The 16728-nt window shown below is 40.0% G+C and overlaps 1 protein-coding gene across 2 annotated transcripts; it reads left to right on the forward strand.

Moving 5' to 3' along the window:
• The first annotated feature begins 901 nt into the window (after positions 1-901).
• On the forward strand, positions 902-16502 carry IFNAR1 (interferon alpha and beta receptor subunit 1). 2 transcript variants are annotated; one of them, XM_085242173.1, is made up of 11 exons: positions 902-1051; positions 4192-4312; positions 4996-5189; positions 5839-5999; positions 7083-7230; positions 8146-8260; positions 9032-9234; positions 10412-10566; positions 11352-11505; positions 13667-13821; positions 14920-16502. In XM_085242173.1, the coding sequence occupies exons 1-11, from the start codon at positions 946-948 to the stop codon at positions 15145-15147; spliced, it is 1740 nt and encodes a 579-aa protein (XP_085098299.1). In that variant the 5' UTR covers positions 902-945; the 3' UTR covers positions 15148-16502. The 2 variants fall into 2 exon arrangements, with proteins under 2 accessions (XP_085098299.1, XP_085098306.1); XM_085242180.1 differs by having other exon boundaries at positions 13694-13821.
• The last annotated feature ends 226 nt before the right edge of the window (positions 16503-16728 follow it).

Here is a 16728-nt window from a genome sequence, read left to right on the forward strand (position 1 = left end):
CTGCCTACGTGACATCCCTGGGCGCTTGAGCAATAGTCATGTGAGTATCCCCCGAGATGCCCATCATCCTTAGATAAGTCCACACAAAAGACCGCTTCACGGCTATTTAGCTGCAGTTTATCTTCCTCTCCTTGCCCCTGGCCTTGTCCATCAAAGTTCTCCAGACAAAGGATTTCACCACCTTTGCCCAGGACTTGCCTGGACTTGTATAAGTCCATCTGTGTCCCCAGCAAGCTTTGAGGCACTGATGTTAGCAGAATAATATCTTACAGGATAACAGAACTGTGAGCGGTCTGGAACACAAGCCTGATGGGGGGCGGCTGAGGGAGCTGGGGTTGTTCAGTCTGGAGAGCAAGAGGCTCGGGAGAGAGTTTATTGCTCTGTACAAACACCTGAAAGGAGGTTGTGGTGAGGTTAGGGGACTTTTCTCATGTAGCAGTGATAGGACGATAGTGAATGGCCTCAAGTTGTGCCAGGGGAAATCCAGGTTGGATATTAGGAAGAATTTCTTCTCAGCAAGAGCAGTGAGGCAGTGGCACAGGCTGCCCAGGGAGGTGGTGCAGTCACCGTCCCTGGAGGTGTTCAGGAGCCGTGTGGATGTGGCACTGAGGGACGTGGGCAGTGGGTGTGGTGGGGGTGGGCTGGTGGTTGGACTGGGTGATCTTGGTGGTCTTTTCCAGCCCTAATGAGTGCGATTCTATGAAACAACAGCCCTAACTGTTGAACAATGGATAAGTTTCCCTCTCTGTGTGTGACACAATCCATCTTGAGGTTCCCTGAATTTTCTTTGTCAGTAAGCAGTAGCAGGCACCCTGTCGCAAGAGCCTCTTTTTGCGTGACCTGCGTGAACGGCCCCTATGGCCACTTTACAACACACCCACACGGCACCGCCTCCGTCTTGGCGGCCGGAGCAGGCCGCATGCGCAGTCGCTAGATGCTTCCGGTATGGTTGAACGCTGCCACGGGCTGATGGCTGGGACAGCGTACGCCGTGGGGCCGCTAGCGACTGTGCTGTTCTGTCTCCTGGTTGTGATGCCCCCGCGGTGTGCAGGTGAGCACGGTGCAGCACGGCGGCGGCGGCGGCGGCGGGGTGGGGGGGCAGCTGGAGCCGTGCCTTGGGCGTGGTGGGGGCGGCGCGGCCGTGGAGCCCCTCGCTCCGAGACTGTCCGGTTGCCGTCGCCGGGCTTTGGGGCGCTTAGGGGAAGGCGGGGGGGGCGTGTTTTGTGCCCGCCTCGTGTGTGTATGCTGCGAGTCGGTGTGTGGGAAACGGGCTTCGGGATCCCGTTAACTTGCTGCGAAAGCGCCTCGGAGTCTGAAGTGCAAGTAGGGAACCGAGGGAAACAACGCTGCTTGATTTCAGGACGTGATCTCAAGGGCAGTAACATGACAGAAGCCCGGATGCTGCTTTCTGGGGTCTTCACTGTGCCTTTGTGGCAGGGCTGGGGTAGAAAAGCAGCTCTGGCACTTCTTCTCTTTTCCGTTCCAGCCCTTTGGTTTGTACATTCATTCCAAGTTACAACCCAGGGCTGTCAGCGCTGTGCTACCTGCAGCTACTTCAATTAGCCCACAGAGTGCAGAAAATAATTGGCATGCCACGTGCTGCTTCTGTGTGTAGAAGTGGCTGCTGGGCTGCAGTGACCTGTCACCTTCTGCCCTGTCAAAACCAGGAGTTCCTCAGTCTGAAAACCCTGGTGATAACCCTGCTGCCTTAGAGCACCGTTCTACCCGTGGAGTCAGCAGCAGTCGGGCTGCCTTTGCTGTGTTTGGTTGTGGCTTTCTCTCTGTCTTCCATACCCACACATAACAGGCCTGGTGCTGAAAGGCTGAGACAGAGTTTCCGTGATAGTTTCTAACCCACACATAATAAGTAGCAGGCTGTTGCTGAGCTCCTAACAGCTGCTAGCAGGCAGTGCTGCAGCAGTCATGGAGTAGGACATGTAATTGTGTACTTTCACGCTGTGCTTGCCTTTACAGTTCAGATAGGAGAGCAAAAATAACCATTTTTGTTAGAGTGTTTCCCTTTTGAGGTGAATGGTGTATCATCTCAACTTTTAGTTTGACGATTGATTTAAAAACAGTATTTAAAGATTCACAAGAAGTTTATAAGACAGCTCCTTTTTCTAGTGCTGCAAAACCTAAATTAGTTGAGGTGGTGAATCCTGCCAGGGGCTTATCTGTAAGTCACAGCAGTGCATTGTGAGTCTTGCCATCTTCAGCAAACTCTGTCTCTTCATACGTGTCACCGCAAGCTAGAAAGTATTATTTCTTGTATTCAGATGGACAATTCATACCAAATACCAGGGAACTGAAATATGTGGAAAGTTGATGAGTAGATTTTCAGCATCTAAAAGGGGTCTGTAAGAAAGAAAGGGACGGACGCTTTAGCAGAGTCTGTTGAGACAAGACAAGAGGAAATGATTTCAAACTAAAAGAAGGGAGATTTAGATTGGAAGAAGTTTTTTACCGTTAGATCGGTAAGGCAGTGGAAAAGAGGCAGTCAAACCTGAGGCTCATGATAATCTGCTTTTGGGCCTGTTACTAAACCTATTCCTTCTGAATTCACTATCCAACCTCAGAAAGGCTTGTGTTGGAGTTCAGAGTGATTTGCTTCTCTTCTGGATTTAGAGAATTTGTACCAGAACGGCTTCTGCCATTGGCTTTGAACTTGCTTGTTCAGGTAGGCCTCAAAATGCAGCAATTCCTGCAGTGAGGAAGTATTGCTTGGCATCTTCTGTGATAGACTTAAATCCATTTCCCAAAACATCACGTGCTTTCCTATGCCACATCATACCAGCCTTCAATCCTACGCTATGGTTGGAAAGGTTTTGAACTGTTTCTCTTACAGTAAAACCTATGGGTGGGGAAGTGGGGGAGGGGGGAGAAAGACGAGGAAAGTTGTGTATGTAAGCTAATGTCCTCATCCCAGTGAGCTTCCTTACCCATCCTGCTGCTTTTGTAGGAGATTACTTTGATACCTCTTTCATCCAGCTGGCAGTGGAAAAAGATAGTGAGCTTCTGCAAAACTACTTAATATATTTAATGCTGTTATATTCCGCTTTTAGATAGGGTAAAAGCATAGCCTGTGGTACAGGGGCTACAAGAAGGTAGGGGACAGACTCATTACCAGGGCCTGTTGTGATACGACAAGGGAAAATTGTTTCAAAGTAAAAGTGGGGAGGTCTACATTAAATACAAGGAAGAAGTTTTTTACAGTAAGGGTGGTGAGGCAGTGGAACAGGTTGCCCAGAGAGGTGGTGGATGCCCCGTCCCTGGGGACGCTGAAGGTCAGGCTGGATGGGGCTCTGTGCTCCTGATGGAGCTGTAGGTGTCCCTGCTCATTGCAGGGGTGTTGGACCAGATGGCCTATGAAAGGTTCCTTCCAGCTTAAACAATTCTATGATTCTATGCTGCTTAGATTTATATGAAGGCAACGTGCAGGTATGACCCCTATTGAACAAGCAAATTTTTTGACAAATGTTCCCTTCTTTCCTCTACTATGGTCCCACAAAAAAAAAAAAAACCAAAACCCTTTTGAAATGTTCATTTCAATGATTAATCTGTAATCTTTATTTCACAAAGCTTCCTGATTTTAGTTTGAACACTTTAATCCATATCTAATATTGCTTCACGTTGGCTATCTCCCTGACAGAGGTTAGTTTTGCTCCTCTCGTGGACTGCTCTTTCCCTTGATATTTTGATCATTCTTATATGTGTCCTTAGATTTAACATTTGCCCTCCATATGTCATTTTATGTGCTGTTCTTTGGGTAAAAGAAAACATAAGACTTAAGTGAGATAGAAGGCCTGCTGTGTGAGGAAACCTCACTGAATGGGATTTATATTCAAGGCCATGCATTGATTTTGTGGCAGTAATGTGTGGCAAAGTCTGATGCACTGTCTGTTCCACAGCTGTGAAATGAGAGCATTAGGTCAGTCCTGAGTGGTTTGCAGCTGAGCTCCAGATGTTGGATCCAACCAATAAAATATGGCATGAAAGCATTCAGATTGCTTGTAATCACCCGTAGCAGTGAACTTCATGTGATGAATGTTACAACTGTATGTGCTTTTGAAAGGGAGGTAGGGGGATAATTATTTCACTGTCACTTTTTTTAACAAAAGTGGTTTCTCCTTATACTATGTCAAAATTACTTATCCCAATCCTTATATAGCTTGATATTGTCTTTTTTTATAGGCCAGACTAATCTGAAGAGTCCTCAGGATATTCAGGTTTATGCTGTAAATTCAAATTTCACCCTGAGGTGGAACTACACTGGGGATGGTACCAATGTGACGTTTTCAGCACAATACCAGTGGTAAGTAGTAGCTTCATGCTGAGCCACAAGTATCAGACCTGGAGTTTTACAGAAGAGCAAATTGGTTTACTGATGGATTTATGTTTCTTGATGCTGCCACGTAAAACTTCTAGGAAGATATTTCTTGACATAGAATCCAAGAGTTGTCCTTCGTATTTCTAGTTTACATGTAAAATTAGATCATTACTGATAGGGATGAGTAATAAACACAGAGCACACTTAGTAGTAATTCTCAATACTGGGCAATAAAGTGGTACATTTGGAAATGTAGTTTTCAAGTGTATTGACTCTTCTCTGTTTTTTGGGGGTTCTTTTCTTTTTTTGAGCTAGGTTGTGTCAACACACACAAACTAAATTTGAGAGAGGAAATAATTCTGGATTTTGACAGTTCTTTGTTGCTGTTCTCAGACACTGTGTTCACACGCTGAATAAACCTAGTGGTTAGCTATCAGTTTACAAAGTCTGATACTCTTGGGTAAAAAGGTTAAACTGATAAAGTGATAGATTAAAGTAATGAATTAAATGGTGGTATCAACTTGTGGCTGACAAAATAGGTATCACTAGACCAGTGTAGTTGGTGCTAAATGCTAGGCAAACTGATACTTCCTAGCATTTAGAAGAAAGTGAAGAAAACAGGATTTAGATTGCTCTGATTTTTATTTTATTTTATCCTCTTCTCGCAGCTTTGATAATCTTCAGACAGATCAACCAGAATGGAGGGAGTTATCTGGTTGTCAGAACGTCAGTCACACGGAATGTGACTTTTCTTCATCAATAACTGCATACTATGATGTGCATCACGTGCGCATAAGGGCTGAAAGAAGGGAAGACAAGTCTCCGTGGTCTAGCATTTTTGAAATGATTCCATATGAAATAGGTATGAGCTCCTTACATATTGCAACATATCTAGTTAAATGTCCTTCTGCACTTTATTGTGGCTTATATGTGGTTTCTTCTGCTTACAACAGCATAAATTAGTGACTTTCTCAACCTTAAAATAATGTAAGGTACTTACAGATGATTTCTGGAAAGGGAAAAATATTGATAGTGGTGCTGTTCTTCTCAGGGATCTTAATATCACTCTGTCTTTCTAGATTCCATAAAACCTCCCTGAAATGGGCTTTCCTGGAGGTCTTCTACTGACCTCTTGGCTTTTCATTATAGGATAGTGAAGGAAGGCTACTGTGCAGTACTACTGGATTGATTTGTTTGAGCTAAATTTTTTGCCTTACTTATTTTAAAATACAATCGAGCTTTTTCATTCCTTTATGGAAAACGTTCATTTGTAATACTGCATTTTAATTTCAGGCAACATTGTCATATATTTTAGGTTAGATTTCTGCGAGTTACTGCCTGAGAAGAATTAAAACTAAGTTCCTGTGGGCAATTTCTGTAGTTTTGTTACAGCATTGAAAGAGTTGAAAGTAAGATACTAAATCACAGTAGCTGTGTATTACTCATGTAACTTAAATGTTGGCTTGTTTTCCTTTAAACATTCATCACGCTTGGCTTTTTCATATTTGCAGCTCACATTGGTCCCCCTGAAATAGCGTTGCAGTCCATAAATGGAGCCATTAAAATTAAGGTTTCTCCTCCAGAAGCAAATGAAGTCCGAAAAATGTGGCTAAATCCTCTGAAGTTTACATATTATGTAGTTATCTGGGAAAATTCATCCAATGTAGAAGAGGTATGATTATATTCTGTTTTTTTTGACCATAAGTGCTAGACCTTTGCCTTAATTATTGAATGCTCTAAAATTGAATTGTTTAAATATATAGCTTGTTTAGTTACACAATAGCAGTATAACTGTTGCAACGTGGCTGAGAAGTTTTTGTTTTTAATTTGTTTGTTTGTATTTCTAGAGGACTATATTAGATATTTTATGAGAATTGCTGTTTTAAGATTTTCTCTTAAATCCCAGAGCCAGTTGTTAATGCATGAGGGGTGAAGTGAAACCGTCTCACATGAGTTGGAGTAGGATCCACTGTCAGCCAGAAGGAACAGGGAAAGGAAAGAAAGTTCAAGGCAGTGGGAAGAAACACTTACAGTAGGATAAAGATAGGGAAGGGTAAGGGTGAGATAAGAGGCTAATTTGATCTTCTGGATTATGGTAAGTAAAGTACAGGCTGTGTGTCTGACATGTCTGGTCGGCTAAGTAGGGAGAGGAGGAAATGTTCGTTCAATGAACTTGCTGCACTTGAACTCCTCAGTTATGTTTCATCCAGAGCTGTGTTGCATTCCTGAAACTGGAAATCTAGTTTCATGTGTAAAGGAGCAAAGTTAGATACTTCCTTTCAGTGCTGAATCAGCTACACGTATCGTCCTTTGTTCCCTACTTTAGCACTGCCTAGGGAAAGCTGGGGAGGGACTTCTTGTAAGGGCATGTAGCAATAGGACAAGGGGAAATGGCTTTAAACTGGAAGAGGGTAGGTTTAGACTAGATGTTAGGAAGAAATTCTTTACTGTGAGGGTAGTGAGACACTGGAACAGACATTGGTTGCCCAGAGAGGTAGTGGATGCTCCCTCCCTGGAGGCATGCAAGGCCAGGCTGGATGGGGCTTTGAGCAACCTGGTCCAGAGGGAGGTATCCCTGCCTACAGTAGGAGATTGGAACTACGTGATCCTAAAGGGCCCTTCCATCCCAAGCCATTCTGTGTTCTGTGATATTGTACAAATAGACTGAAACCTGGTGGGTAGAAAGGATACTTAAAAATCAGCCCATCTGGAAGAGCAGTTATCTTCATATACTGTTCACAATTTTCTCCTACAGGTCAGAATTCAAAAGATTTTACCTATGGATATAATAGATGGTCTTGCTCCAGAGACTACCTATTGTTTGAAAGTTCAAGCAACTATCTTTCTGGACTCTCGAGAAGGCCTGTTCAGTCCAATTCATTGCATAAAAACCACCCGTAAAGGTAAAGTATGAAGTCATCTTATTTCAAACAAGTTCCTACTTACTTTGGTATAGCAGCAATCATTGCATGTTATTTAGAATTTTCTATTTTAAATCAATATGAAATGTTGCCTATTGATATTAGAAGTTTTTATAGTACACAGAGGTTTTTGCTTGGAGGCAAATTCTGTCCAGTGATTTGGGTTGTGAACACTACTTTCTCTGTACAGGAAAACTAGATATTTGTTTTGGATTTGTGACTTTGAATCAAGAGGAAAGGGAAGTGTGTGTTGACAAAATAAAATACTTTTGTGTATTAGGTATAAATGAATGCATATGAAGTCAAGTGGAGCCAGGCTTGGAAAAATGTCTTTTATGCAAGCCTTTTGGACTTTATTCTTGCAGATTCTGAAGAATTGTTGTGTGCAGCTTGCTTGCAATTAATAGCCTGTTTTGCATGTCTGCATTTGAATTCTTTTGTGTGCTGTTCAAGTGTCTTTAAGTATTCCTAAATATTTGTTTCAGGAAAAATTACAGTGTGGGAATGTGGAAAATTAAACTCTAGATTGAGTGAATGGTACATCAAAACTGCTTTGTGTTTGTTTGTGTATATTTTACATAGTTTTCTAGGCAAGTCACTGCTGGACTAGTTTATTTCTACAAATCTCCATGCATCTCTCCTTAATTTTAACTGTAATGAATTTAACTAATATTTTTATTGTTAAAACCTTACATTCTGTTGTATACACAACCTACCAATTTGTCACCTTTGTAATTCAAACGTAACTTTGATTATTATTATTTTTTTACTGTTCTGTAAAGTTCTTGAATGTGTACCATGACCGTTTGTGTGAGGAATGCTTGCTTAGTGAGAAGTTGCTGTATGTAATATAAAGCTAATTACTACCCAGTAACTTCTGCTTTTTATTTTGAGCAGTGAATGATCTTCTTTGTCCAACAAATGTGAGAGTTTTTGCTTTGAACATGAAATTCTCTCTGCTTTGGAATAATCACTATAAAGAACATGTGAACTATACCGTACAGCATCTCCCGTGAGTTAAGCAATTTCCATCTCTCTGTATAAACCTGTAGTGTAGTTCTAAATGTCACATCCTGTCTTTTACAAGTTCTTGTTAGAAGTTAAATACTCTGTAAATGTGTTTTAACACGTTCTGTGAAACACTGAATTCATCTAGTGGCTTTTTAAAGGATTGCATACAACGTATTGTAGAACTTCTGGACACTAGACTTGTCTTAGAAGTGCTAAATGCTTGATGGAATTGAATTCTCTATATATTCTAAGTAGCATTTCATATAAGATACGAAGTTTGCATTTCCCTGTACCTTTTTAAATGTGAAGAAATTAGATGACTAGAAGTCATGAGCAAAATGCTATTGTTCAAGGTTTCAACTATCAACATATTTGATTTCTTCTGGTCAGTTTCCAGCATTTGAAAAAGAAAAATGTCATGTCTATATGCATGCATCCTAATGTCCAGTCGTATGTGGAACAGATACTGTGACTGGCATCAAAATGACGAGAGAGAGCTCATAAAGAGCAGCATTCTTTTGGAATTCCTTTGACGTGACAAAAAAATAACTTCACAGAACTCATTGAAAAATCTGAATTTGAATTGTAAAAATTTTAACAACAGGAATGTAATTTTTCTAGTGAGGATTGAGTAAGGCACTCATTTGTACTTCCTGATTTAATTGACTTCATTGTTTCAGTTATAAATAGAAGAACTAGTTTTCTTGTTTGTTGTTTTTTTTTAAATTTGTGGGCCCAACGTCATAAAAAGACATTGAAATATCTCTTGCAGTGGGTTCCTAAAGCACCTTTATGATGATTACTCCTCGAAGTGGCGGAAGGTATCGGGATGTGAGAACATCACTGACATGAAATGCAATTTGTCATCTGTCATCGAATCTCTTTCGGGATTTCATTACTTCCGTGTGCAGGCCATGAATGAAAATAATAAATCATGCTTATCTAAAGATGTAAAAGTTGATCCTCTGGTAACAAGTAAGGAGATATTCTTTCTTAAATTTTTTTCATTTCTCAGCCGATTTGTACTTGATGATGCTACGTGAGTTGCTCTGAATGTGATGCCTCCTATTTGATTCCATGGAAACTACCACAGATAAAAAGATGAGAGTAACAGAATTTGATAGAGCAAATTCTCAGCTACAAAACAGTATTTTTCAACATAGGCACCACGGTTAGCTGTATGCTTCCATCACTGATAAAAAAGAGCCTGCATGCTTTGTTTGTAAACATCTGCAGGAGTGGAGGTGGCTATTGTGTCCTGCTGTTTCACAGCTGCTATGATGGTATCATTACTAGGAAAATGTTGACCATGCAGCCCATCCTTCATTGGCCCAAAGAGATCAGGTTGCCCAGGGTCTTATACAGCCTTACCTTGAAAGACTCCAGGGACAGGGCATCAACCACATCACTGGGCAACCTGTTCTGTGCCTCACCATCCTCACTGTAAAAGGTTTTTTTCTTTATATCTAACCTAAATCTACTCTCTTTGAGCTCGAAGCCATTTTGCCTTGTTCTGTCACCACAGACCCTGCTAAAGACTCTGACCCCTTCTTTCCTGTAGCTCCCCTTTAGATGGGGATGAGTGATTGAGACATGCTTCATGCTTTGTAGTCTGACAGCTATGCATGGCTGTCCATGGCTTGTCTTTCGTGTCTCTTACCACTGCTAAAATGCATCACCCACTGCTTCACTGTACTCACATCCACTCTTTGGTTTCCCTTCAAGTGTCGGTGATTATCAGTGGGTGCCATTTTTTCCATACAGAGGAATTCAGTGACACACCTTTGCTTCATACACACTTCCATGTCAAACACCGTTCTGTCAAACTGCCCCTCTGCTGCTGTCTGTCACATGACAACAACATGTAATGGGATATTGGTGGGAAGGTTCAGCCTTTACTGCCATACAACCAATATTCACCTCTGTTGTCGTGGGTCAACATAATAAAATAGGAGGCAGTACTTCCAGAGCTGCCCTTATGTGTACAGATATGTGCAGATACATGCAGCTAAAGCTATTAGTCAAGTCAGGGTTTTAAATACACATTTTTAAAAATTTTCATAGACTTAAATGGCTGTGTTTTATTCACTATTGTTACTTCCATTCTTTCAGTCTTATTTTTAACCGTGTATTTTTTTTTTAATGTCTGAAGATGAAATTGGCCCTCCTGATATAAAGGTGGACATCAGTGATGTTTTGCTCCATGTCAAGATTACTCCTCCAGGAAGTCCTGAGAATGAAATCATGAGTGACCTTTATGATTTATCTTACCAGATTCTGTATTGGAAGAATTCATCAGATAATGAGGTATGAAGTCATCAAGTGCTTAAAACAGTACGTGCAATTTGCTATGACACGAATACTGCATTTAAGTTCTCAAGAAGCTTATTTTCAGAAGAGGCACGTACATGATGTGCCAGTCATGGTGCCTGTTTGTTTGCCTGTTTTTGTGAAAGATTCTTTTAAAAAGTCTAGCATTACAACTTGAGGAGATTTTGATCTTTTTTCATTCACATGGGCCATGTAATGATTTTGTAGAGCTATGCTCTGAGTTTCATAAAGCTGCCAAATGGCTTGCTTTTGAACAGAGGTTTCTTTCTTATTCTATCTCTGTAGGAGTCTTGGCCTAATGTAGATTCCTGCCTCTCAAATGCTTATTTCTGTATTTGCAGTTTCATACCTACATGTATAATGACATAATGAAGCCTTGAATGTTTCCAGTTCATGTTTTAATACATCTCTCCATAGTCTTTAAATATTCTTAGAGCAAAATATTTTTATCACAGTCGGTAAATGTGTGTGTGTAAACTTGTGGGAGAAGGAAGACAGTAACTGGAAGGAGTTTAATTTTGCACAGAGTACATCAGTTTTGATTGCAAGGTTTTGGTATGGTGAAAATGGTATGTTCTTGACAATAAATGTTTTCTGAATCAGCTTGCTTTAGAGTTACGTGGTTCCTCTGTTTTATTCAATCAAAGTGCAGAATGGTATCCAGCTACTTATAGAATTACTTCTTCAGCAGAGTCCGAAACTCTTGATTGGTTGAGTGATTCTTGTAATATGTATGTGCACCTTACTTTGCTCTTTTTCAGGAGGAAGTGAAAACGAAAGAAACAAAACAGACAATAGCAACAATCTCTGATCTGACACCCTCGACTTTGTACTGTGTGAAAGTACAAGCATTCTCAAAATCTTACAACAAAAGCAGTGATTTCAGCAAAGAGGAATGCATCGGAACACCTGGAGGTAAGATGAACTTTGGACTTGTTACACCTATGGAATTGAAACTGTTAACACTTCACAGGCCTTTGCAGTCCTCACTAGTTAGGAAGTATTTGCAGCATGACATAACGGCCTTACCAAGTCAGCACCCATCTGGGCAGAGGTCTGTCACTGCTGCCGTGTTCTGTCCTGTTGCTGTACTGATATGACTTCTGTTCTGACCTCAACAAAACTGCATTGTGGTTATTCCAAAGTACATCTGAGTCTCAGAATAGTCACTGTAATGATTATGGATTAAACTTAATTCCAGCTTGTTAATAGCACACTTTAATGTCCATTGCCTCTTAAATATGGTTATGAGGGTGCAGGGAATCTCTAGGTACTACATTTTTAAGAGTATTTTATTCTTGAGTTGTCTTAATTATTTTGTGAACTAACTAAATTAAAAAAAAAAAAAACTACTTTAAAGTGTGAGGGGACACTTTAGGGGACAAATGATAGATGAAGACACTCAGAGTCGTTACTGACTTGTTTGCACATTCTGTGCAAAATGAAAATAGGTTTGAGGATGGGTTATATTCAGTCAACATCAGGGCATGTTAAACTGTTGAATTTAGTTTGGCTGGTTGTCTTTTAGTAAGAGCTTTTAGCACTAAAAAAAATAAAGAACTATCCAAACTGACACTAAGAAAATTTAGTAATCATATTATTATTTTCTCACATAATAAACTTCTGTGACTTAGTGATTTATATAGTCCTCACTTCCTGTCTTTATTAAGCCTAAAAATAATTAAATATTACCTTTTTTTAGTTTCATAAAATAAATTCTTTAATTGTTTGACTGGTTAAAGATTAGATTTCCCCGTATTGCCCTATTGTACTTAATCTACTTAAGACCAAGAAGTACATTCCAGCTTCCATACTGGGATAGAAAGTCACACAGATCGTGCTTCCCAGATGTTCTTATATCTCAGTGTGGTATGCTTTTGTTCTTTGATCACTTATACTAACTGGAAATAGAGATTAAAAAGTCCTGATTGTCTCCCTTAGGTTATTTGTAAAGTGTTTCCTGTTATTATAGTGTGTTCAATCTCCCTTCAGTTGGTTTGTTTGACAGAACCAGAGAATACGTGGCAAAGTAGAATAGAGGAGTAGAATAGAAGGAAGCTTGCAGAACTCTTGAACTTAATCACTGAACACCCTATGACTATTCAGCTGAAAGGTTTATTTGATGACAGTATTTTGCTATCAAAAGCTGGGTTCTGTTTTCTTATTCTTCTACCACAAGGTTCAAAATTTAAGTCTTAGCACTGAGCCTTGCCTGTTAGAAGCCTTTCTATGGTTCTTAGTTGAAACAGGAATACAGGACCGTGTTTGAGCACTGAAGTGAAATTTATCTCATCTTTCTATACTTACATAGGTTTCAATACTTAAATAGGTTTCTATACTGACAGTGTAAGAAGTTGAGCTGGTGTCTAGATTACCTGTATAGGAAATAGTTGGGATATGCTTGGAATTGATTTATTCCTAGATACTCGTCTGAAAGGAATAGATAAATTGCTTGCTAGATCTTTTTTCTCCCTACTGACTGGGCCACAGTCATCTGAATCTTAGAATTGAAGTTCCTGTCCCGTCAAAGAAACTCTTTTCTGCTCCTGGAGGTCTTTCAAGTCTGGCAAGTCTAATCATTTCATGGCTGAAAAGCCAGCAGCCAACTTCACTGTTTTAATTGTCCATTCTCCTTCCATAACCCATGGAAATTTCCATAACGTGGAAGTGTTTACTCCCATATTTCCATTAGTTTCATATTATGTTGTCTGGGGCCAGGGCCAGCGGGGTAGCAGATTTGTGTACATCAGGTGCTTCATGTGGTTGTCTGTGGGCAGCCTTTCTGTCCTGCTGTCAAGTAGTCAGGGAATCATTGGATCACGGTTCTGATCCTGTATGCAGATGCCTGTGTTCTCATATTTGATAAATCTCTTGTGCTGTGATTTTAATAAAATTACTTAAGGTATAAGAATGACATCGTTTTCGTAATGATCATCGTGCCTGGCTATAGTGTGTAGTATTGTGAAATTCTATGATAAGCACTGTATCAGATTTAGAGAACATCTGTTTTTAATCTTGGTAGTTCATGAATACCTAGACTAAATGTTTGGTTTATTGGTTTTTTTTCCTTCTTTAGGTAAAGGCTTACCTCTTATCATTTTAGCAACATTTGTAGGTGCACTGTTTGCTGTCTTGATTGTGGCATCGCTGGTTATTTTTTTCATGTATCAAGCCTACAATAAAATCAAGTACATGTTCTTTCCTTCATGTCGGACTCCTCTGAACATAGAGGTAAGATGAGATTTATTTTTCTTATTCATTAAGCAGAAAAATGAGCAGAAAATCTGATGGAAAAAAAAGAAGCGATTCTGTTATCTTGTAGTCTTACGGATTAATTGTATGCTTTTTAACAAAATGCAGGAATGCCCAAGGGAAAAATTTGGTAGTAACAGTTTCTAGAATTCTGTGTAACACACAATGGGCACTGTGTCTTACTCATATCCTTTCATTTACCAGCTTGACATTATTTTCTTGCTGCATAGAACTTGATTCTTATTGCTTCTACTTTGTTTGCTCCTTGTTGCATTACACCTCACTAGTTTCTCTGAAGGTTTCTTTGGGAGGAAATCATGAGTATCTTGGAGAGGGGAATTGACTGAGAGCACCTCTGCAAGGAAGGACCTGGGGATACTGGTGGTAGCCAGTATTGGTGGGCTGCCAATGTGTGTTTGCAGCCCAGCAAGGCAGTCATATCCTGGACTGCTTCAAAAGAAGCCTGGTCAGCAGGTCGAGGGAGTTGATTGCCTGCTTTTTTACTCATAAGGCTCTACATGCAGTACTGCATTCAGGTCTGGGGCTCCCAATGCAAGAGGGCCATGGAGTTGTTGGAACACCTCAAGAGGAGGGCTATAAAGAGGGCTGGAGCACCTCTCCTGTGAAGAAATACTGAGACTTGGGGTTGTTTGGCATTTATTTGATATAAAAACCATTTCAGAGAATAGATTTGAAGCACATACAACAAACAGTGGAACTCTTGAGCGCTATGTAAGGCTTGGTGTCATGCTGTAGCAGCTTGCTTCATTCATTCCTTTTATTTCTTGAGTGGTCTCAAGGCTATAATCAAAGAAGTATTGTGATTATATACATGATTGGCAGCTGCAAACATAGCAGAATACTTGAGGTTGCTAGAACAATGTATAAACGTAGCTAAATTTTGTCTCGACTTTTCATTCCTGAACTTAAGAGAGCAGGTTGCATGTTATAGGTAGAAAAATTTGTGACTCTATTGGACACAATACAGTGGAGTTGTATGGCTTTCATGCTAAATGGGGTTATTTTTTAGGTATTATATATGAATGTTCATCTTTCTTTGTGCTTCTGTTTTTGCAGGGCTTTGGAGGACAGCTCGTTAGCAGCCCATATGTGCCTGCTGCAGAAGAACCAGTAGAAATTTGTTACATAATTGAAAGTAGCATCACAGAAGAAGTAAATCAAATTGATTTTAAAGACAACAGACATTTCAAACAGAGCAGTAGAGATTCGGGGAATTACTCTTACGATGATAATACCTCACAGAGCAAAGGATCAGAAGAAACACTAGGAAAGGACATACTATAACTTCTATGAAAATAAAATTCAAAGATGGGACTTGCAGTATAATAAACACTTGAACTTTTTTTAATTATGAAAGTCTTCGGCCTAATGAAGACTGTGCGACTTTGGGATCCTTGTTCCGAAGTTTCCAAGTCTGCACTTTGTTACTGGATAATTACATACCTTCTCTGCTGCCAGCTGACTGCAGTTAAAGCACACAGGTGTTCTGGTAGCTTACGCCATTTTGACTGAATAGTCATCTGGTGATAAAAGGAATACTATCCAAATACAGAGAAGAGATCTGTATGCTTCGTGTACTTGAACCTGATAATCTTGGTGAAAACCTACTGTGTTGCACAAGAAGGATTTCTCTCTTACAGGTTTATTTTGAGTGCCAGTGTGTACTTTGACAGGGTCCTTAGATTATCTTTACGCAGGCAAAAGAAAGTGGATGCCAGATACCATTTCAGATTCTTCTCTGTCATCTTCCAGCCCCTGTCCCCTTGGAGACAGTGTTTTTTGAGTCAGTAGGTCCAGAGCAAAGTATGCTCTGGAAAGTATCCAGAGCAAAGAAGACAACAGCCTCAATGAGGCAACTCCTCCGAGCATCCCTTTAAAATTCCTTATAGCCATGGCTGCCAGGTGCTCCCCACTTCCATGTTTGTGAAGCTGTGTATTGGGGTGCTCTTCTCTCACAGCACAGGGTAATATGGGCAAGTACCAAGTGGGGAAAAGGCACTCCACTGTGGAAAATAAAGTCCCAGTGGAAACACTTTGTAAATAGAGGTATGGTCAAATTGCATTGTGCTGCATTTAGGCTGGCAGCCAATGAATACATAAAATAACCAAATAATACTTTGAAAAATACTTCAACAATTACTTTGATGATAAGGCATACTAAGATGAATATCCTGTTCTTTTTTTTTTCCTTCTCTAACCAGAAGGTTAGAACTCTTGTAACCGAATGGGATTTGAGAATGTGAAACTTTATGCTTTATGTAGAAATATCCAAGTTTTATTTACAAAATGCCTTCTAACAGCATGGCAAGGACACTGTCCTTCAAAGCTTTTCCAACTCAGTCTTTTCTTGCCAACAGCCAGCTCTTTGTACAAATTGTAAAGATGCTGCAGTTACATTTGTTTGTATACCACTTTCTTCTCTCAAAGTTTTTTTATTTTTTATAGATTATTTTTTACGACAGAATTGACTTAGAATAAATTAGGCTTGAGTTAACTGTGGCCATTGTGTATTACAGCAAGCAACTGCTGGTGTTTTTCTATTATTTTTTTTTATTTCAAAAATGTGTTCTAATTTTATCAATATCATGTTCCGGTGTTCATTGAAGAACTTAATAAATTTTGCACATTTACTTCTTTAACCCATTCTTGGTTCTGTCTATTTCCAAAATAGCAGTATTGAAGCTATAGCACATTAGAAATCCCCATGATTCTCTCTTATTGTCTTTCCAGAAAAACACTGCATGAAGAATATCACATAAAAACTTAATTAGAGCTTTCGTGGGAACAAGCATGGTTTAGGCAGTTCAGGATGGAAGTACCAATAACACTGTCTGAGTCAGAGCTTCAACTGACAAATGGGAATGT

The sequence above is a fragment of the Meleagris gallopavo genome, chromosome 1 (assembly GCF_905368555.1).
Source record: "Meleagris gallopavo chromosome 1, MGAL_WU_HG_1.1, whole genome shotgun sequence".
Lineage (NCBI taxonomy): Eukaryota > Metazoa > Chordata > Aves > Galliformes > Phasianidae > Meleagris > Meleagris gallopavo.